Here is a 22,993-nt window from a genome sequence, read left to right on the forward strand (position 1 = left end):
CTGAAATTATATTTATTAAAATAAAGTGAAATATATCACAACAGATGAAAGAATAACCATTTATAAATAAAGAAGAAGAGATAACCGATTTTATAAAAAATTTGTAAAATTAACAGTCCATTTTTAAACATTTAATAAATTATTATATTTAAAGGCTAAAATTGGTATTTTGAAATGTGAACACAAAAAAGGGGAAATCTCTTTATATATTGTTAAAGATACTTGAGGAACGAAAAACATAATTAACCCAAAATAAAATGATACATTTCTAGTGTATTATTTATCCAAGAATATTCTCTAAAACTAAAATAAAATATAAATTTAAGTTAAACATGTGAAAATTAAAGTAATATATTTGGAATATATTATTTATCTAAGATTATTCCCTAAATCTAAAATTAAATATAAATTTAAATTAAATATGTGAAAAATAAAATAATATATTTTTGGTGTATTATTTATCAAAATATATTTTCTAAAATTAAAATAAAATATAATCCGAAAATTAAACTAGCGTAAACACATACGCTATCACGTCTATGTATATGAATTTTTAAATATGTGTGATATTATATTAGTAGATGATAATATTGTAATGTTATTAAGTTAATATATAAACTAAAATTATATTTATTAAAAATAAAGTGAAATATATAAGAAGAGATGAAAGAATAACCATTGATAAATAAAGAAGAAGAGAAGAAGCAAAGATAGCCGGTGTTATAAAACGTTTGTAAAAGTAACGATCAATTTTTAAAAATTTAATAAATTATTATATTTAAAAGATAAAATTGGTATTTTGAAATGTGAATACAAAATGGAAAATCCCCTTTATATATTGTTATATATATATATATATATATATATTGTTATAGATTATATATTTACACATTTTAAAAAAATATAATATAAAAAATTAATCTCTTTAATTATTTTTATTTTATTTTATTTTGTAAAAACGGATCAATAGACCGGGACGAACTTGCCTGTATTTTGGTACGTTAAATTGACAGGCTAGATAGAACGAGTCAGAATGGACTAACATATTGAAATCTTCAACCCAACTCGTCTCTTTTAACCTAGACTGACCCTATTACCCTAACCCAATAAATAATAGTTTTATAGAATTATTAAGAAATTTAGATTCCATCATAACTGTTTTTTGTTATTCAAAATTATATTTATATACTATAGTTTTTATATTTTAAAGGCATTAAAGAGATTGTAATATAATTAGGTGTACAAATAAAAGAAAAAAAAAAACAGAATAACCTAAACTCGACCCGCCCATTTTCATTCTTCTCCTTCGCCGCCTCACCCTCTTACTCTCCCACATTCACTCTTCCGTCGCGTCAATGTCAGTAAGAATACATTAGGAAATCCCTGTTGAATTCTAAGAGCAGGGGTCACGACCATGGGTTACTTCGATCTCAACATTCCCTATCCCCAACCCTCACCCACCAACAAGGTCGCCGAACAAAGCATCCGCACCAGGCTTGCGGTGAAGGCCATGGAGTTGGGTTACACCGGAATCGCTTACAACCGCACCATCAAAGGCGTCATGTCCGAACAGCACCGTTGCTCCATTCCCCCACTCACCCTCTCCTCTCTCCTCAACGTTCTTCCCTTTCTCTCCCTCTCCGCTAATCTTCACCGCTCCCTCCTCGGAGTTCCGCTCTCCACCCCCTTCCGTCAGTACACGCGTCTTACCGTTTGCGTCGACAGCGCTTCCCAGGCGCAGGCCCTCAATTCGGGGAACCCCATTTTGAAGACCTACGATCTCGTTGCTGTTCAACCCTTCAATCAGACCGCCTTTGATCTTGCGTGTCAGACCATGGAGGTTCGTCATATCTAATGTACTCTTCCTTGCTCAAAGTTGTTTTTAGTCCCATGTATCTTAGGTGTTAGTGATTTTGAAAGTAAGTGTAGTTTATAAGTTGTATCTTCTTTGACTTGAATTGTCTTTTATAGACTAAATTGTGAAGGCAGAGCAGTTAAATGCATTTGCCTTTGAGGTTGGAATGATTCTGCAGTAGTCAATATCCATGCTCGGTGGTTCCTGTTCTCTCTTTCTCTTCGTCAGTTTTTTTTTTTTTTCCTTCTGATACAGACCTTTCTTTCAATGTTTATGTATTGTTTATGTGGTTTCAGAATGTTTTAACTGGTTGTGGTGGAGTAGACTCTCAAGTTTTAGATAAAAATTATAACCCTAATACTGCTTCTAGGTGGTTTTCAATTTTCAGTTCTTCTGCAGAAAATTGGACATCAACCAGCAGTGTGTTAAGTTTAATGTATCTTTTTCCTATAAAACCCTCTCTATTGCTATAAAAGGAACATGAGAATTTACTCTACCAATCAGTTCAGGTGTTCTGAAACCTTCTAAACGACCCATAAACACTGCAAGAGAAAACCCTCAATCGGAAAAGGATAAACTGATGAACAGAAGGGGAGAACCGAAGTTACCAAATGTGGGTGTTGATTATTACAAAATTCTTTATGTTGACGGAAGTCCAACTTCAGATATTGAATTATGATGTTGAAAACAATTGCAGGTGGATATTATCTCGATTGATTTTTCAGCTAAATTGCCCTTTAGATTGAAGCAGCCTATGGTTAAAGTAGCAATGCAGGTTTGTTCTTGACTATTAACCTTTTATTATCTTATAACTAAAACTATAAGGAAGGTGATAATTAAATTGTCGCTTATTAATATGCAGCGTGGGATTTGTTTTGAAGTCACGTATTCTGGTTTGTTTGCTGATATTCACAAAAGGAGACAGTTAATTTCTGGTGCTAAGGTGATTTTTTCTTCCCAATATACTCGTCTGAATTATTGCTAGATTAGATTATATTTGGTGTTTGATTTGTTTACTTGATTTTTGCGTAATTGTTTTTTTTTTTTTGTATTGTGTTTTTTAACAAATCTCAAGGTATCTGATTAGTCGAATTACTTTATGTTCAAGCTTGCTAGTGGTATTAAAATTAAAGGCTTTGTACTAGAGTATGCTCACATTAAGGGTATATCATGTGGTATATGCTCACATTGCAAAAATGTAGAAATAAAATTGTGAAGTTTCAACTGTTGGGAATTAAGGAGTATGTTTATTTACTAAACACTGACCCTAGCTCCTTCAGAGGTTGCAAAGAACCTCTGTTCAGGTTACAGCCAAAAGATAATAACACAATGCCTCAATTTACTCATTTACTCATACCATCCTCTACTACTTCAAATTCAAGAGGAGTCCAAGTCTTACAAGTGATAGATAACAGGATGATTACTATTTGGGGTTTATGAGATGGCGAGATGATTGCAATTATGAAATTTTACTGTATGGTTTATATAATGTATAGACAGATAACTTGCAGCTCATTCTTTTTTTTAACATCTTGATTCTTATATTGTAACATCCCAAGGTCTTTTAAATCCTTTGATCCTGTCAAACACACATATCTTACCTTTGAGTGTTTGTTATAATGGTTCTTAATTTTATTGAGTTAAGTTGGTGATGTGTTTTGTAGTGATAGATTGTTAAGTTTTGAGAGATGACATCTTTACCTTTTGTTCTGCAAACTATGAAAGTAGTGTTTTTAATTGAATTTATGTACTTCTAGAGTTTGTGTTTTTAAATGTGTGGGATCAACTTCTGCATTTATAAGCAAGGGCTCAGAAGTAGAATAAATTGATTGATAAATGATCAGGATTAAGCTTGAGTCTTTTAAGCACTTTAGACTAGATAAGCTTGTTCTAGATGCTAGATGTGATTGAATCAACATGTACTTAATAATTATCATTGATTGTGTTTAGGTAAAAGCAAGTGTGGACATGGTAGGTCAAGAAATTCCTAGTGGACAGAAGGAACCAATTAGTTCTTGTAGTGAAGTTTGTTTATGTAATGCAAAATACCCTGGTAAGAATACCTTTTTGTCTAGCATTGTGATAGTGTGCAATTGCGCCAACATCACACTGAGCTGGGTGACCACCTTAAGGTGGCAACACTTCTGAATTAGGAACAATGTTTCCAGTGAGGATAAAAATGTAAAACTCTATTACAAGCTCAGAATTCTTCAGTTTTCTTGTATGCTTTGCGTATAGAGTTTAGATGAGGGTGAAATGCTTGACATTGCAGTTGAAGATGATGTTTAGAGGTTTTTAGAATTTAGATTGGTTGTTACGCCTTGGTGTTGTACGGTTAAAACTTATTTAGTTTCATTCCTTGGTTGTTTTTGGACACAGTGATTGGCTTTTGGCTGTTTTGGGTGGTTATTGGTTGTTCTGTTGCAGCTTTTGCTGCTGAGTTGTGGACCTCTTGGTTATTAAATTTAATCAGAACATGTATTAAGGTTTAGGCGTTTTTCTTTAGTTATGAGTACATGCACACACATAGGCATCAAAATAGCTGTTCCCGCTATATGGGTTTTGGCAAGTGGCCGCTATGCAATTAACTACTATGCTCATGCCTTTCGTTAGTCCCTCATACAATAATAAGTGTTTTGATAACCTTTTTATGTTATTACAAGAATTATATTAAGACTTGTCCAGAAACTTACACTGGTTAAACAAATATGTAGTTGTTGATGGACTGGACTCGGGGACACAACATTGTATTTTCAAGTGCTGCCCCTACTGTGAATGAGCTCAGAGGACCTTGTGATGTTGCCAACTTGTGTTCATTGTTTGGACTCTCCAAGGAACGAGCTAATGCTGCTATTTCTAAAAACTGTAGGTATGGAATTTGCTAAAATATGCTTTATTTTGTTTGGGTCTGGAGGTGGGCAATGTTTAAGATGTCTTGAATATCATTCTGAATTGTTTGCAGGATTCTTTTAGCTAATTCTTTAAGGAAAAAGCGATTTTATAAAGAGGCAATAAGAGTAGAAGTTTTATCAACAGATGCAGCATCTCATTCCAAGGAAGATCGGTATCAAGAGTTACTACAGTGGGATCCTATCTCCAGTGGTGAAGGTGATATCCTCTTGAATGACGTGGAGAAATCTTCTTTAGTCTCCTGTAAAGGATCAAAAACTGAAAAAGCCATTGACTTTGCTTCACTGGTCAACAGCCTTCCATCTAACGGTTTTGAAATCAAGAATTTCTTACCTGCAAACAAGGTTTTACCTGCCTGTTTAGACAATAAAATAAACTCCCCACCTGTTACCCAAAAACTAGACCAGTCAGCAACCTTACCTAACAACTTCACTGAGCATTCCACCATACCTGATATTTGTCTTGAGCAAGATGAAAACCCCTTATCAAATGCTTTAACAAAAAGTTACAGTTTGAGCCGTGATCATGTTTTTGAGAAAAATATGCAGAATGAAATATCTGATGCTGTCAATTTAAAGGAGATAAACATTCCGACTGCCCTTGACTCTACCTTCCCCGATGATAAAGTAAACTTCCTTCCGGTTGCCAAAAACATAAATCAGTCAACTCTTGTGCCTAACAACATAACGGTGCAGCTTGATAGGCTTGATGTTTGTCCTGAGCAAGGTGAAATCTCCCAACCACAGAAACAAAGTGAGGATTTTTTGGAGAAAAATATACACAGTGGAACTTCCAATGCTTTCAATTCAATGGAGATGGACATTTCGACAACTGCCACAAAGTTGAAACAAAGAAGTTCTACTGATTCAAATGTTGATCTCATCCCGCTTGAAGCAAAAGCATTTGATGTAGAATCAAATTTCTCAAGCAATACATGGAATACTCTAAAACCACATGAAAACGATAAACTTTCTGGATCTTCACAAGAGGTGGCACATGATATTGCTCATAAAGTAGATATCTTTGATAGTATTATTCCAGCACCGTTTCATGATAAACACTCTAGTGACAAAAGTTCTGATGTTAATTTAAATGAAGTCGGCAAGATTCATGCAGCTTTGCCAAATGAAGATTTAGAAACATCTATTTCTGATACTTCAATGGAGGGTAAACAGTTTGACAAACGGCATGATGCAGTTGAACTCGAGAAGCAACAGCTAAAATCTTATGATGAGATGGAAATGCAAGATAATTCCGAAGCTGCCAGCCATTTAAGTCCAGATGTTATAATGAAAGATAAAGAGCTCGGTGAAGTGATCACCGAATCCGATCAATTAGCCTCAGTTCATCGTGTATCAGGTACTCAATCATTGACTGATATCTTTATCTGGGTTGTTGAAAGCTATATGGTGCCTGAGTTCATGGATTAGTATTAAACTATTACTAATTTCATTTTATTTCCTAATTATGCTGTTCCTCATAGCTTCCCTGTATGTGCATAGTATCCAGCATGTTTCCATTGTACGTTTTGTGAAGAAAGTATAATCATCAGGTGTATTTTCATTATCTCCAGGTGCATTGAAACTGAAGCGAAGGACACCTCGGGAACTACCTTTATTCCCCTTGAAGAGATTGCTAAATCCGACGGCCTTTAAGAAGAAAGTTAAAAAAAGCAAGACCAGAACTAAGCTAAAGTAATTTTTTTTTTTCTGGATTGTTAGTGTTACATGGCATAGATTGAGCTAATTTTTTTTATAGTATGTATTAATACTAACATATTTACTAGAGTGTGAAGAAAATAGTGTTTAAAGACCTTCAAATCTTCAAATGCAATACTAAACCTTGACATAAATTTCCAATCTTGTGTACGTATGAGTTTTCTGTTAGTTTAATTAATTTCCTTAAACTAATGCAAGCATAAATTGAAATTAATGTATCAAAATTGAATATATTCGGGTAATATGATTCTTTTAGGGTAATTAGGGTGATGGGATTGAAACTGAAGTATCCAACAATTAAATATACTAGGGTGGTGTTTAAAATTTTAACGCAAAATGTAAAACTAATGTCATCTAGAATCTCAATTTCTTTTTACTAATCTTTTTCTAGAAAAATAAATATTTAATGTTTTAATACTTTTTCCGAGTTATTACTTTTGTGAAAAAATAACAATGTAAAAACTTGTTTCTGTTATATTAATGTTTAAAAAAAAAAAAAGAAAGATGCAATAGAAACCTAGTATTTCTCTAAAAGATTCAACACGTTGGAAACTGTTTTCAGTCATGGTGATGAGACTTGTATCAGAGATATTTTCGTAAAAGTAAAATTGACAAATTGTAGGTTTAAATTGCAATTGGAGGTGCTAATAACAATACCCAAAAAGCGTTGTTTCTGCACCACCAAATAATTTTTCTATATTTCCATCATTTACAATACCCTTTTGACTAATAAAAACTAATCACATTTCTATATCCTCTGTCCTATTTATTTACCGTACTAATTTCACTCTAAACTTCCAATTTAATAAACTTTCAAATATCGAAATTCATTAAAGGTTTAAATATCTTTTTCGTCCTCATTTTCACAGAATGTTTAAAATGGTCATCACTTCTACCGAATATTTAAAATGGTCCTTATTTTCGCAATTCGTGTTTTATTTGATCCTTTTCTGTGACGTCGTTTAAATCAGTAACGGAGTACTGTACAAGTGACACGGTTTGTGTTACGTTGCATTGGGGGTGTGTTACCTCTGTTATTGATTTAAACGGCGTCACAGTAAAGAACCAAATAAAACACAAATTGAGAAAATAAGGACCATTTTAAACATTCGGTAAAAATGAGGACCGTTTTAAACATTCTGTCAAAATGGGGACCATCCGCAACAAACACTACTACGAAAAAGAGGATGAAAAATGTATTTAAACTTCCATTAAATGATAATAAAATTCATTCTCTAAATAAAATTAAATATACTTTTAGAAAATACCAAATTTTAAAATTTGGTGTAAAAAATGAAATCCCATTTTTAAATTAAAATGTACCCAATTTTAAAGTTCGATAAAAGAAATTATCGAATTTCAAAATCCACTCAATAAACCTGCCGAATTTGAAAATTCAATTTAAGTATTAAATGGATTTCAAAATTCGGATATATATATATATATATATATATATATATAAAATATTTTTTCATTTTACTTTTAATTATTTTAAATACATTATTATTTCTTTGTTTTTATCAAACTTTTATTCCTTCTTTTTATTCTTTTAAATTTAAAAATAAAACTAAAAAACCAATATATATATATATATATATATATAATTTTTCTAATTTAATTTTAATTTTTTTCAATACATTGTTATTTTGTTTTCCTTTTTTCTTTTTTTATCTTTAATTTTTCAGTTTTATACAGATAAAAAATTAAAAGATAAATAAATTAAAAGAAAAACATTAAAAAAACCAAAACAAATTTAAAAATAGAATACAAAAATATAAAAAATATATTACAAAAATTTAATACATCATAAATTTCTTTGTTTTTTTATTTTTTACTTTTTAAAACACACTAAAAATAAAATATATATCGAAATCCATTTAATTATTACACGAATTTTGATATATATATATATATATATATATATATATATATATTTCGAAATTTGTTTAGTACTTAAATATGATTTTAAAATCCGATAAGTTCGTTTCGAATTTTGAAATATGGTAATTTCTTTTACCAAATTTTGAAATTTGATATATTTTAGTTTTAAAATGGATTTCACTTTGAAAATTCTATTTTTCTAAAACAGATTTCACATTGGTGAACAAATTTTATATTTGTCTATTAGAGTTTGAAATCTGGTAATTATTAGTTTGGGAGTATGGATGGAGGGTACCACACAGTAAATAAATAGGCGAGAGGAGGAAGAAGGGTGATTAATTTTTATTTTCAAAGGGATAGTGTGAGGAGATTGAAATCTTTTAGAAATGTAAAAGAATTGTTTGGAGGTGCAGGCAGAAATCCCAAGAGCGTTTCTTGGACACACGTGGACCAATGCAAAATATAAGTGGGGCTTTCTTGTTGCACCTCCAAGTTTTTTCCTTTCTCCTGTATTTCCAAAAATTACTTTTTTGTTCCTTGATTAATTTTATCTGCCAAGGTGGTTAAAAGCAATGAAAGAAAATTTATTACGGCTACCGGTGCTTTTCTTTTTATCTTTGCAAGAGCCTACACCCCCAAATATTATTGCCTCTCGTTCCGTTTTCTTCTTCGTTTCTTCCAAAAATTTTTGTTTTGTGTTCTCTGAACTCTAGTCCCTGTGGTCCCTGCTTGTGTCTGCTTCAAGCTCCCAGCCCAATGGTTCCTGGTTGAAGTTGCTCCAAGCTCCCATACGTGCTTTAAGCTCTCTTGGCTCGTGCTGGTGCTTTTTCCTTAATCTTTCAAAGCACTTCTCTTCCAGATAAGTATTCACTACTGGAAAATGAGCTTATAATGACAGGTAAAACGAGTTTACTATGACAAGTATTCTGGTGTCATAGTTTCAGGAGTCATAGAAAATGCGCGCTTTTTATGACGCTGCAGAAACCTATCATAGTAAGGCAAACTTACTATGATAGGCAGTGCAAACTACGTCATAGTAAGTCAGATTTTTTTTAATGATTTTTCTATTTTACCATTTTCCTTTCCATTCAATTTACCTGCAAATAACTTTCATATCACCAGACCAAACAATTCCAAACCAAACCAAGAACTTGTTGTATACTCTGATTTCAGCGGCCTCTTGATAAACAACAGCATGCTTTCCCCTTAGGTGCTGTAAAGCAGACTCACACTCTTTCCACCGACCAACCTTAGCCTACCGAAGATGACATTTGTTGAATCTAATCATTTAACAAACAGAAGAAAAAACTTGGTTGCTTGTGTGATATGTGTCCAACATGCAATGATGAAAGAGAAAAATTCCAGAAGTTAAAAACAACTCACCAGTCACATGGGAGAATCAGGGATAAAGGGAAGAGTTAGAAGGTGCACAATAGAAGGAGCAGTTCTTGAGATAAAGACAAAAAAATATATCAGTTACTTGGAACCCTTTTTAATTTGGTTTGGTGAAAAAGAGCAACATAAGGAGGGCGAACGGCGCGCGGGGGACGCGCGGACAGCTCGCGGACGGTGCGTGGAGGACGCGCGGACGGTGTGCGGAGGACGAGCGGACAGCTCACAAACGGGGCATGGACAATGCGGATGGCACGCGAACGGCACGCGGACGACATGTGAACAATGCGGAGGACACGCGGACAACTCGAGGACGGTGCACAGAGGATGAGATGACAACTCACAGATGACGCGCGGACAATGCGGACGGCACGCGGATGACATGCGAACAATGCGAATGGCACGCGGACGAAGAGCGGAGGGCTAGTGGACGACGAGCGGAAGGTGAGCGAATGGTGTGAGAACGGTGCGCGATGACTGTTTCGAGAAAGAAACTATGCTTCTGAATGTTGGAGAAAATGGAGACGAGAAAGAAAAAAAGAAAAGAGGGAAGGAAAAAAATTAGGGATTTGAAGATATTATGACAAGTTTCCGTAAATCTATCATAATATATTTTTAACATAATTGCAATTTTGCCACCGTGCCCATCTACTATGATAGGTCCTCTGCACCTGTCATAATAAATTTTTCCTTCTCACTTATTATGATAGATTCATTTTTACCAGTCATAATAACTATTATTTTTATTACAAAAATGCCACCGGTCAACTTATTATGATAGGTGGCTTATACCTATCATAATAAGTCATCATAGATTCCTCTTTTTCCACTAGTGATTCATTCCCATTTTAATCATATTCCATTGTTGTTATCATTGTTGTTATGACTGGAATGTTTGTTATCAGTGATATACTTGAAATTTACGTTTATGTACATTGTGGATGTCGACATCCGCTTCAGAAAATTATATTGCGGATGTCAACATCCGTTTCCTAATTTTTTTATGTTTCTTTTTTCATTACGGATGTCCACATCTGCTTCAGAAATTTGTGAAGCAGATGTCGACATCCGTTTCATTTTAGTTTTTGTTTTTTTTTGGATTGCGGATGTCAACATCCGCTTCAAAAATTGTGAAGCAGATGTCGACATCCGTTTCATTTTTTTTGCTTGTTTTTTGTATTGTGCATGTCGACATCCACTTTAGAGAATTGTGAAGCGGATATCGACATCTGTTTCATTATTTTTCTTTTTTTGTATTGCGGATGTCGACACCCGCTTCAAAAAATTGTGAAGTGAATGTCGACATCCGTTTCATTTTTTTTTTGTTTTTGTTTTTTGTATTTTGGATGTCAACATCCAATTCAGAAAATTGTGAAGCGGATGTTGACATCTGTTTCATTTTTTTTTGTATTGTACATGTCAACATCCGATTCAAAAAATTGTGAAGCGGATGTCGACATCCGTTTCGTAATTTTTTTGTATTTTTAATTAACGCATTGTCTCTGAAACCATTCCTTCCTTTCTCTTTAATCTCTTCCTTATTTCACTCTTTTCTTCTTCATCCTTTACTCCTCGCCTATATTAACTCCCCACATCTTCGTTTTTTTCATAAATCAATCTCTTCCCCCTTTGCTTCAATTTTTTCTCTTATGCATTGCATTTTGCTTCTGTTCTTGCCCTTAATCGGGATCTATAATACATAAAAAAAACTCACTCTGCAAAAAGAAAAATAATTCAAACAAATGTAGAAAAACTCAAACTTCAAAAAGAAAAGGAAACATATGTCGACATCCACAATTGAAAACTCTGAAGCAGATGTCGACATCTGCAATGCACAAAAAAAAAACTGAAATGGATGTCGACATCCGCAAGTGAAAACACTAAAGTGGATGTCGACATCCGCAATGCATCAAAATAAATGGTCGCGCTGCTAGGTCAAAGTCACGTGGAAAAGGAGATTCATTTTTGGGGTGTAGGAAAAGCAGATTCTATTTGGGGTGTAGGGGTGCAGGGGTGCAGGATTTTACTGTTTTTTCTCTTTCTTCTTTACTTTTTACTGTGGGCAAAACTGAAATTAACGAAAATTTTGGGGTATTAGAGAAACTGTTGGGGATACATGGAGAAGCCCGATATAACTTAACCTAATTATTCCACAATTGCAAAAGGAATAAGAGAAAAAATAAGGTTGAATACCTTGAAACAATATTGAAATTTTTATCTAAAAACTTTGATAAACTTTAGTCTTTAACTTTTAAAAATATTATATATAATTATTTTAACTCAATTATGTTAATTGTTTTTTGGGTATCACATAGTGTTTCAAACTTACATTTGAACTAGAATATGTTAAATAGTGTAAATAATTTAAATGTCAATTTGAAATAATATTTGACATGTAAAAGAACTTGGCATAATTGGATTAAGAGAACTATTTATTCATTTTTAAAATTTGAGACCAAAATATATCAAAATTTGTGAGAAAGATTAATTTTAATTTCTTATCTAATTTAAGTACTAAAAGGATATTTAAAAAAAAAAAAGAAAAGTTAGGTGAAAGATTAACCGGTCTCTTTGATTTTTTTCTTAATAGAAATTAAATACATGTTAAAAAATTTATGATAACTTATACATCATATTTAACTATAACTTGACTAGTTTCTCTTGATAAACTTCGTTCTTTGTTTGCAAGTAATATAATAATGTATTATAAAGGGAAAAGAAAACTGATATTTGTTACTATAATTGGTTATTTTATCTCCCTTTCATAACAAGAACAAAATTAACATTCAAGATCTTCCTCTTACGCAAACACTTTTATTTTCTTGACATCATTTAAATAAGAAATTTCTCATGGAAATATATTTATTACTGTTGAGGATTCAATTTTTTGCTATGTATAAAAAACTCCATTAGAAGAAATTGTTTAACCAACAAATGTTTTCAGTTCAAATAAAATTGATTTCTATTTGTGACCTCAAGAAAAAGTTTTTTAATCATTAATGTTTTTTGAAATATATATTTATCTTTTAAGCCTAAACAGTACAAAATGCTTTATATTTCATTAACAAATGCAATTTTCTCCATTTGCATAAAACATTCTTCAAAAATTAAAATCAACTTATACACAATAATTTGTATAAGTTTCTTATATTAATCTTCTGAATCCATAATTTTAACTTGTATATAAATTAATTTTAACCTATACATAATAAGAACGTCGTCTTATCTTTGTTCTATAGTCTTGAAGAAAAAATGATAAAAAGTTATTTTGAGAACTAATAACAAATTTAGCGAATATTTATAGATAAAAACATATTTAAGCTCCTAAATATTTTTTTATCCATAGAAATTAAACACATGGAGATTAAAACTGTTCAGGCACATCCTATTTAACCAATTGAACTAGACTCTAACAACTCCTTAAACTTTATTTGTCAAGTAATAGTATAAAGGTATAATTACTTGGTAACCCAACGTTTTGATTAAGTTCAATTTGGTACCCATACTTTTTATTTAAAAAAAAATTGATTTTTTTTTAATTTTTTTTAAATAATTAAAAAAAATAAAAATTTCATGGCTTGACATGTGTCCTGTACGGATACGGTGTTAACTCCAACTTAACGAAAAGGACCAAATTGAATCTTTTTAGATAATTGGGGTACTAAATTGAACAAACCAAAAGTATGGGTACCAAATCGAACTTAACCAAAAAGTGGGGTACCAAATCAGTAATTATACCTAGTATAAAATAATAATATCAAGTAGTACGTAGAAATAATAATAATAATAATAATAATAATTAATAATAATAATATCTTCTGAAATAATTGTTTTTACTTCTTATAAAATGTGTGAATTTTGGATTTAGTAAAATAATTTCCTATTATTTTATTCTGTCAAAAGTTTTAGGTTTTAGTATTCTTTTAAAAATAAATAACTAATATTTATTTTATGAGTATTAAGAGTTTTCTTGTTGAGACATGTTGCTCGGAGTCTTCACTTCAACTTTTGTTAGAAAATATAAACACTTAACTAGAGGTATGTAATATTACAAATCAAAACTAATAGTTCTTTTAGGTAGAAAAAATATCTTAATTTTGAGATCTAATTTACAATAAAAGTTAATTTAAATGGATTTATCCTAAATCTAAATTCATATTTTTAGATTTCAAATCCAATCTACTTAACTTAACTTGATTTGAATTGGATTATTTTTTGGATTTTTAAAATTCTAATCACAATTCACTTAATTGGATTTGGATTTGATAAATTTTGGATTTTCATGGTGCATCTAACTCGAGCCAAGACGATTGAGAACTTGGCTGAAGGTCTGCATGAGTCGATCTTGACTGAAGGTCACTTGAGTCAGTCATGGTCGAAGGTCGGCCAAAGACGATGTCGACCTAAAGATCGATTCAGTCGGCACCAACCGATGGTAGACTACACCAACCGACGATCGACTCGAGTCGGTCCTGACTGAAGATCAACCTTAGTTAGTCTCAGTCGAGCATCAACCAAAGATGACCTCAGTCAAAGGTCGACAAGAGTTAGTCTTGATAAAAGTCAGCCAACATCGGCCTTGGTCGAAGGTCGTCCTAGGTCGACCAAGGCGAAAGGTTGGTCGAGTAATCCCCAATTGAAGATTAGTTCAAGTTGGTTTCGGCCGAAGGTCGACCTGAGTTAATAGCTAGTCTAGACCTAGTATAAATAAAAAAAATGGATTTGGATATATTTATATTTTTTCTAAATCCAATTTAAATTTGATTAAAACAAGATTGAATCCACTTTATCAATGAGATTAAATTCAGTGAGATCGATCTAATATAATGGACAATTAGGTCCATTAAATATGGATGAAGCTAACTTGCCACAACCTTTCAACTTAGGCCATTTCGGCTCGATCTTAGATCTTGGTTCATTCAGCTTGACCTTCGACAGGGGCTAACCCGGGTCGACCTTCGATCAAGGTCAACTTTGGCAGACCTTCGCGTCAGGTCGGCTTAAGCTGACTCAGACTAACCTTCGGTTGGGATTAACTCAAATGATCTTCAATCAAGCTGAATCGATTGACTTTCAATCATGGCTGATTAGGCCGACCTTAACCATATACCGACTCAACTGACCTTTGACTAGGACCTACTCTAGTTGACCTTCGCTCGAGGTCGACTCAGGCCGAGCTTCGACCGAGGCTGACCTTTGGTCGGGACGACTCTATTGACCATTGATAATTGACATTATCATGTTTTTTAATTTTTTTTATATTTTCTTGATATTTTTGTTATTATATTTTTAAATAATTATGGGTTTATTAAATAATTTTAGAAAAGATAAGTATTTTATCTTTTATTAGATAATTAAGTTTTTATTAGATCATTTTGGAAGATACATATTTTATCTTTTATTAGATAATTACAGGTTTTATTTAATAATTTGGAAAAGATGAGTTTTTGATTTATAATTTTGCAGATAAGTGAAAATCATTGAAGATTAAAGAATATATCAACAAAATCAGTTATCAACAGAGTTGGTTACTTCAATCACAAATTCAAGTACATATTTCAAGCCTAGTCCAATTCTTAAAAGTGTATAAATAGAAAGCTTTACAGAGTTACAATTCATTCTTCGAAGATTATTTGGCAAATGTTCATTCTGGAGATTGAGGGCATTCATCTTTATTTATTTTTCTAGTGTTTAGAATGTATAGAAGTAACTAACTCCCTACGGGGTTGGACATAATGTATCTTAACTTTTTATGATTTCTGTTATTTAGTATATTTATTTTCTATACTTTTGTGTTTTATTTTCAATCTTAACTGCATGAGTTTATTGATTGCATATTTGTGGGTATTTAATCATTGGACACGATATTAAAACCTAGACTAGAGTAGAACAACTAATTGATTACGCATCTATACATAAGACATTATGGTTCTTATTAATAAGTTTATATTTGTCTCTAAGACATTAAGACTTGTTACATAGTGGTGTAAGTGCTAGAGTAGGAATTGGAAGTATATTGTTTAGTGTTTTTCATATTGATTTGATGCATGAAATTTAAGTTAAGTCTTTACCATATAGTAATTTCATAAATTTTATTGTTTTCTTAAGTTTTAGATTTATTTCATTTACATATACAATATTCATTCTTTTAAAATTCTTAGCCTTAATTAGTAAAAAAATATAATTTTTCTAAACAACGGAAGTCTTTGTGGAAAATGATATATAAACTTATTTATTACTTGTATGATTTGGTACACTTGTCAATTTTGTAACAACCATCTGTCATGCCAACTTAGATGACCTTCAGTCGATAGATTCGATCGACCATCGACCAGACCATCTTAGCCAATCTTCGATCAAGCCAACTCGGTCGATCTTCGGCTAGGCCAACTTGGCCGATCTTCGGTTAGGCTAACACAATTGAATGTCAATCTACTTTCGGCTGAGGTTGACTTGATCATGATCAACTCAGGTCGAACTTCCCTCGGGACTAACTTCGACAGAGGCCGACGTGGGTTGACTTTTGCTTGATACTAACCCAGGCCTACCTTTGACCGAGACTGACTCGAGCCAATCTTTTATCGGGTCTTACTCGATCAACCTTCGTTCTTGGCCGACTTGATTGGGGCCAACCTAAGAAAAAGGTTGATGCGAGCCGACTTTGGTAAGGATTGACTCGTGTAGACCTTTGACCGAGGCCATCTTTGATTGATGTTGAGCTGAGACTAACCAAGGTTGATATTTAGTCAGGACCAACTCGAGTCGATCTTCAGTCTGGGCCGACTCGAGTGGATCTTCGGTCGACACTAACTCAAGCTGACCTTCAATAGAGACTAACTCAGTTGACCTTCGATCGAGGTTGACTTGTGTTGACCTTCGACCTGGTCCTTAACCGCCTTAGCTCAATTTAGGTTATCGTGATTTTGGATTTTCAAAATCCAAAAAATGTTCGATCTAAATTCAATCCAAGCCCAATTAAGTGGATTGAGATTTGGATTTTCAAAATCCAAAAAATACGAAATCCAAACCCAATTAAGTAAATTAGATTTAAAATCCAAAAATATGAATTTATATTTGAAATTAATCCATTTAAATGGACTTAAAATATATTCAAATCATTATAGTTTGAATTTCAAAATTTGAGACTTTTGCCCTCATTTGAAGATATGAAGTAAAAAAGCAAAATTCTCTTTAGAAATGAAATAAAAGATACATAGAAAGTATTTTTTAGCACATGCAAAAAAAGTATGAGTCTAGATAACTAATAAAAGTATTTTGTTTAGTTGGAAAATCAAACGTAGGAGCACTATATTAGGCCTCCTGACAAGAGGATAAAAAAAACTATAATACAATTGTACCACCTTCTTGGCTGCGTGATTAGATTGACAAAATGTAGGAACAAATTGTGCATTACTATATAATTAAAATGTTTTGTAAGAGCATATAACCGTGTTGCAGCATAAACATAAACAAGTATAATGGACTAAATTATACTTACCCTTAATTAAATTAGTTTAATTTAAGACAAAAGTTTGTAACATTAGTAATCCATGAACCCAAGTAAAAACAATAGTGTTTTTACCAAGCTCACCTACACACAATATTTATTGTAGAAATAAAAGTGAACCTACCATTCAATTGTTATTATTATTATTAGAACCAAAAAAGAAACATTTCCTAGGTAACATTAAGCTGTCCATGCACAACCAAGCAACAACAATATCATCACTATGCTTTTCACCAACCACTTCATCGAAACCGACACATAAGACAAAACACGAGATAAACCACCGAATCATACATAGCACATCATCATATCCAAATTCCAAGAAGTTATGTTTGTGGGTATGCTATGATTCAAAAATAAAAAACAATCAATCTAAATTAAAATTAAATTTACTTTAAATTATATTTAGGAAATATTATCTGATCAATTATTTTCTCAATTTATATTTGTTTCATAGGCATGGCTTTGTTTTTGCGTTTTTCATTTTTATGATATAGGGCAGCTTACTAAATTTGTAGTAAAAGAAGAAGGAGACGTAATTAAGAAGGACTGAATCAATTAATGACTTCAAACAAAAGCAAAAATTGTATATATAGTCAATGTCCTTGATTAGTTATTTGCTCATTACAATATATTTGTCTAAATATGCAATCTTTATTTTGGGATGCTTTTTTGCTTTATAGAAAAATTTTAAAAACTTGGAGTTGCTTACAAAATACGACAGATAGTGCACATCATCCTTTAGAAATCTTACTAAGAATTTCGAAAAAGGGATGTGCATAATTTTATTTGGGTTAAATATGTTTTTGGTCCCTCAAGTTTGAGCGAAATTTGGGTTTAGTCCCTAATCAAAACTTTTGATCAATTTAGTCCTTCATCTTCCAAAATGCGTGAATTTAGTCCTTTTAACCAAATTTTGTTAAGTTTATCTGACATTTCAAGCGCATTTCATGATAGTATTTAAATTATTTATACTGTTTGACACATTTTTGCTTCAATGTTAACTTAAATACTATCATGAAATGCGCTTGAAACGTCAGATAAACTTAACAAAATTGGGTTAAAAGGATTAAATTCACGCATTTTGAAAGATGAAGGACTAAATTGGTCAAAAGTTTTGATGAGGGACTAATTCCAAATTTCGCTGAAACTTGAAGGACCAAAAACATATTTAACCCATTTTATTTTAATCCAAGAACAAGACAAATAGCTAGGAATGTCAATGAAAATAATCTTGATTACATTATTAACTAATAAGATTTACTGTATTAAGAAAAAGATACTAATGGACTCAAAAGTAAAAGAAAAAAAAACGAATTAAGGAAAAGATTCTCAAATTGAACTATATGATAAATATGTTTGAGACTTTGTGGAATTACTTTGACAAAAGAGAGTATTATATCTTCTCTCCTAAATCTTTTATTATTAAAGAAAAAAAAAGATAGATGATGAAGACTTTTGTCCTTTGGAGAAAAATTTCATTGATATGATGATTGGCATAAATAGTTTTGTTCATAATGTTTGGAGAAAAGCATCATTTGAAAGAAGTTATTCCAAGGTAAAATAAAGAAGATAAATAACCTTGATTCTTGTAGGCCTAAAGGGGAGAATGATTATCGTAAAACACAGTGCTCTTTTCCTTATAAAAGTTGAACTAATTGATTCTGAATGGCCCAAAATAAAAAAGATAGTGATGTTGATGCATGATCTTGCATCATTATAACAAAGCAAAAAGTACGATAATAAAAAAGTTGATAATGTTAATAAATTAAAGGAATAAAACATAGTGTTGGAAGGCATTTAAGATTGTCTCTCCCATTACTGGCTAAAGATGATAATTGTCCTAGTTTGCAAACTCCAATTATTTTCTTGGTTTGAAACTTTTGGTACATTTATTATTATTTTGGCACATTACACAAAATCTCTCCGAGATATGGGTGATTAGGGTAAAGCTGGATTACCCTTGGGTAGGAGCATATGTGAAAACAAAGCTTTCACCATGTTAAATGGAATAATATAATTTATGATTAGTAGTGTGATTAAGTGCATTGGATGATGATGATGATGATGTTGATATATTGTAAAACATTTTGTGACACTTGGCCTTACAATAATAAAATGGGAAATAAGTTGAAGGGTTTCATCATTTTCTGTGAATTATTGGCATAGGTTGGTAGCTAGGATGTCCTATAAAAGAGCACAGAGAGATATGTGAGTGTATATTAAGAATAGTGACAGAGTAGGCATTCCTGATATGTTGTTACGTTGCATACAAGTGCAATGGTTTTCAGGTGTTACTTTATCTCTCAGTCACTCTCTGTCATATCGATAAGCTTTCTTTCTGTTTTTTTTTTTTTTTAATTTTTTCAACCTGTAAAAGGTAATTCCATGTAAGTGTCATTTGAGAGTAACACTTTAAGTGAGAATGAAAATAATTAATATTGATGTTTTTTTTCAGAAATAACAAAATAAAATTACTTAAATGGTCCTGATCATTTCGTTTTTTATTTGATGATTATAATAAGTGGTGGATCTACTCAATAATTTAGAGAGTCAAAATAATATATACAGTTAAAATTTATATAAAAGAAATCATACATTCGATATTCTAATATATGAAGACGTTTTCTCGAATCATATTTCAAGGAATAATTACGAAACTCCTCACCTATAATTATTATTCTTTGAACTTTAAGAAACGACTCCTCTAATTAAATAATTATATTAGTAGTATCATGCTTCCTAATACGTAAAAGAGTTCAATCTATTCTTTTAAAAAATAAATATATTTTTTTTAATTTTTCATCAATATATCTTTTTTTAAGTTTAAGATTAAAAAATAATTTATCAAAATCAAATAAAATATTCAAAGACGCAATTATTAAAAGAAAAATTTATGATAATTGAACCACAACTAAAAATCGGTTATGTAAAAACACAGTACATTATTTTTTCTTTTATATTAATAAAAAATGAATATATAAAGACTTGTGTGATTAAAAAGATAAGCCTAACTATTAAACTAATATTTCACTATTAAGTGAGACATAAGAGAGTTACTTTTTTTTTTCAAGAATGGAAGGAAATAGATGAAAAAATAAGAGTAAAAATAATAAGTTTATATCTAATTTACTTTTTTCTTCATAAACAAAAAAGAAAACATGTGAGAGTGAAAGATGAGTAGAATATGTTGTAAACTCAAAAGATAATAAGAAAGAAAAAAAATATCTTAATAACATTTTTATTGTTTATTATACTTTATTTTATGTTTTGATATTTATTAACATTAAATGTTGTGTTATAAAAGAAATAAAAAGATATCTAATTTAAGTTCATCAATTCCCAATTTATACACTACATATAATTAAAAAAAATTATTAAAACTTTAAAATTTTCAAATACATAAAGGGGGGTGGGGCTTAAAAGATCTATCATGATTGTAGTTAGGAGGTAGGGATGACAACATGACGTCCCGAGTTTCATTATCAAATACATATCTTTAAAGAAGAAATTCATCCTCACCCTTTTCTCATACCCATATATAAGTCCTACTCTCTTTTTTATTATTTCAATATTAATTAATTATTTTTTATAAAAAATAAAAAATCATAACAAAAGAACTATGATATTGTCAAATATTCAATATCAAAAGGATATATTCTTATATTTTTAATATAAAAAATTTGAAAAAAATTATAATTATATACGTTTCAAATTAAATTATCAAATAAAATTTAATAGGAACCAAAATAAAATATTTAATGAAACAAGTTAATAAAAGTAAAAAAAAAATATATAAATTATAAATAGGAAAAATAAGTATTCAAGTTTAAAAATATTTTAAATTTCTCTTTACTTCCTTTCTTTAAATTTTGAAATATATTTTTTACACTAATAAAAATTATAACACACTTGAATGAAATTACACAAAAAATATATATTAAACTAATAATAATTAAATTTTAGCATAGTTCTTTCATCTTTTTGAACTCCCATATTGGATGATGATAAACATAATTCATAACAATGACATTAAGTTTATAATAAATAAAATGTCTTTATATAATTATGACCATAAAATTATACTTATGATAATGAGGTAGAATATATATATATATATATATATATATATATATATATATATATATATATATATATATATATATATAATCATCAAAACAATATTCTATATGATAAAAATAGATAATAAAATAAAAATACTATAGGGAAGTTGTTATAGCGAAAAAGTATTAAGACTAATCGGCTAGAAGCACTCAATATGTTCTCCCTTTTCGTAGCTCCAAATCCCCTTTTATATTTTTTTTATAACTTTTTGTCTTCCCCCTTTGAAAACTACCTTATTATTACATATATTCTTTGTTCCCCTAATTCCTCAACATCCCTTATCCTTGTTATCTATAAATTGTCTTAAACCTTACTTGAAACTACTAACAATTAATCCCAATCAATGATATCGGCCTACTTCCAATTAGTCGGGTAGATCGGCCATTGCACCTATCACTACACAGTCCTTCAAGCCTTAACTTTAAGAAGCCTTGCACTTGACCATATTGTTAGTTTTTGGGGAGAATCACGCTTACCATATTACATCAAATTTGTGGAGACTAGTGCTATATGAAAGTTTCAAGTTTTTTAGGAGTCTGATGCTCAAGCAATCGCCTCTTTGGAGAAAACATTTCTCAACCAAATTTTTATATTGGGTGTCTAACCCTTAACCAATCGCCTTTTGGGAGAATAAGCTTCTCGAACAAATTTTTATATTGGGAATCCAACGCTCAATCAATCGCCTTTTTGGTAAAATAAATTTCTTGACCAAATTTTTATATTGAGAGTCTAACACTCAACCAAATTTTTATATGCTTCTCGACCAAATTTAAAATCGGACTTTGAGAGAAATATGGTCAACCATTTTAAATCACACGTCGGGAGACTTTAAGCTCAACCATTTGAACAAATTTTGGGAGACTTTTAGCTCGACCATTTGATTGATTTTGGGAGTCTTTAAGCTCAACCCATTTGATCAGATTTTGGGAAACTTTAAGCTCAACCATTTAATCAGATTTTGGGAGACTTTAAGATCAACCATTTGATCTAATTTTAGGGTAGTTTAAGCTCAACCAATTGAACAGATTTTGGGAGACTTTAAGCTCAACCATTTGAACAGATTTTGGGAGACTTTATGCTCAACCATTTGAATGGATTTTGGGAGAATTTAAGCTCGACCATTTGATCGGATTTTGGGAGACTTTTAGCTCAACCATTTGTTCGAATTTTGGGAGACTTCAAGATCAACCTTTTGATCAAATTTTGGGAGACTTTAAGCTCAACCATTTGTTCGAATTTTGGGAGACTTTAAGATCAACCTTTTGATCGAATTTTGGGAGACTTTAAGCTCAACCATTTGAACGGATTTTGGGAGACTTTAAGATCAACCATTGGATCTAATTTTGGGAGACTTTAAACTCAACCATTTGATCGGATTTTGGGAGACTTTAAGCTCAATCATTTGAACGAACTTTAGGAGACTTTAAGCTCAACCATTTGATCAAATTTTATGAGACTTCAAGCTAAACCATTTGATCGGATTTTGAGAGACTTTAAGAGGTAACATTAGAATATAGAAGCTTGATTAATGCCTCACTAGAAACCTTACATTTATAAGGAAAAAAATGCATCTTACATCAAGTTATAACTTACTATAACAAAAAC

The 22,993-nt window shown here is 31.1% G+C and overlaps 1 protein-coding gene across 2 annotated transcripts; it reads left to right on the plus strand.

Moving 5' to 3' along the window:
• The first annotated feature begins 1,278 nt into the window (after positions 1-1,278).
• On the plus strand, positions 1,279-6,624 carry LOC114186326. 2 transcript variants are annotated; one of them, XM_028074386.1, is made up of 6 exons: positions 1,279-1,840; positions 2,553-2,630; positions 2,718-2,798; positions 4,570-4,724; positions 4,818-6,124; positions 6,339-6,624. In XM_028074386.1, exons 1-6 carry the CDS (start codon positions 1,415-1,417, stop codon positions 6,461-6,463), a joined length of 2,172 nt encoding a protein of 723 aa, XP_027930187.1. In that variant the 5' UTR covers positions 1,279-1,414; the 3' UTR covers positions 6,464-6,624. The 2 variants fall into 2 exon arrangements, with proteins under 2 accessions (XP_027930187.1, XP_027930188.1); XM_028074387.1 differs by lacking the exon at positions 1,279-1,840 and adding an exon at positions 1,972-2,468.
• Positions 6,625-22,993: the final 16,369 nt, after the last annotated feature.

This window comes from Vigna unguiculata, chromosome 5 (genome assembly GCF_004118075.2).
Source record: "Vigna unguiculata cultivar IT97K-499-35 chromosome 5, ASM411807v1, whole genome shotgun sequence".
Lineage (NCBI taxonomy): Eukaryota > Viridiplantae > Streptophyta > Magnoliopsida > Fabales > Fabaceae > Vigna > Vigna unguiculata.

Excerpts from the sequence above, each read along its gene's own strand:
- LOC114186326 (XM_028074386.1), top strand. The coding sequence starts at position 1,415 with ATGGGTTACTTCGATCTCAACATTCCCTATCCCCAACCCTCACCCACC. Across the intron at positions 1,841-2,552 it reads TTGCGTGTCAGACCATGGAG|GTGGATATTATCTCGATTGA; the intron begins GTTCGTCATATC and ends AAACAATTGCAG. Across the intron at positions 4,725-4,817 it reads GCTATTTCTAAAAACTGTAG|GATTCTTTTAGCTAATTCTT; the intron begins GTATGGAATTTG and ends AATTGTTTGCAG.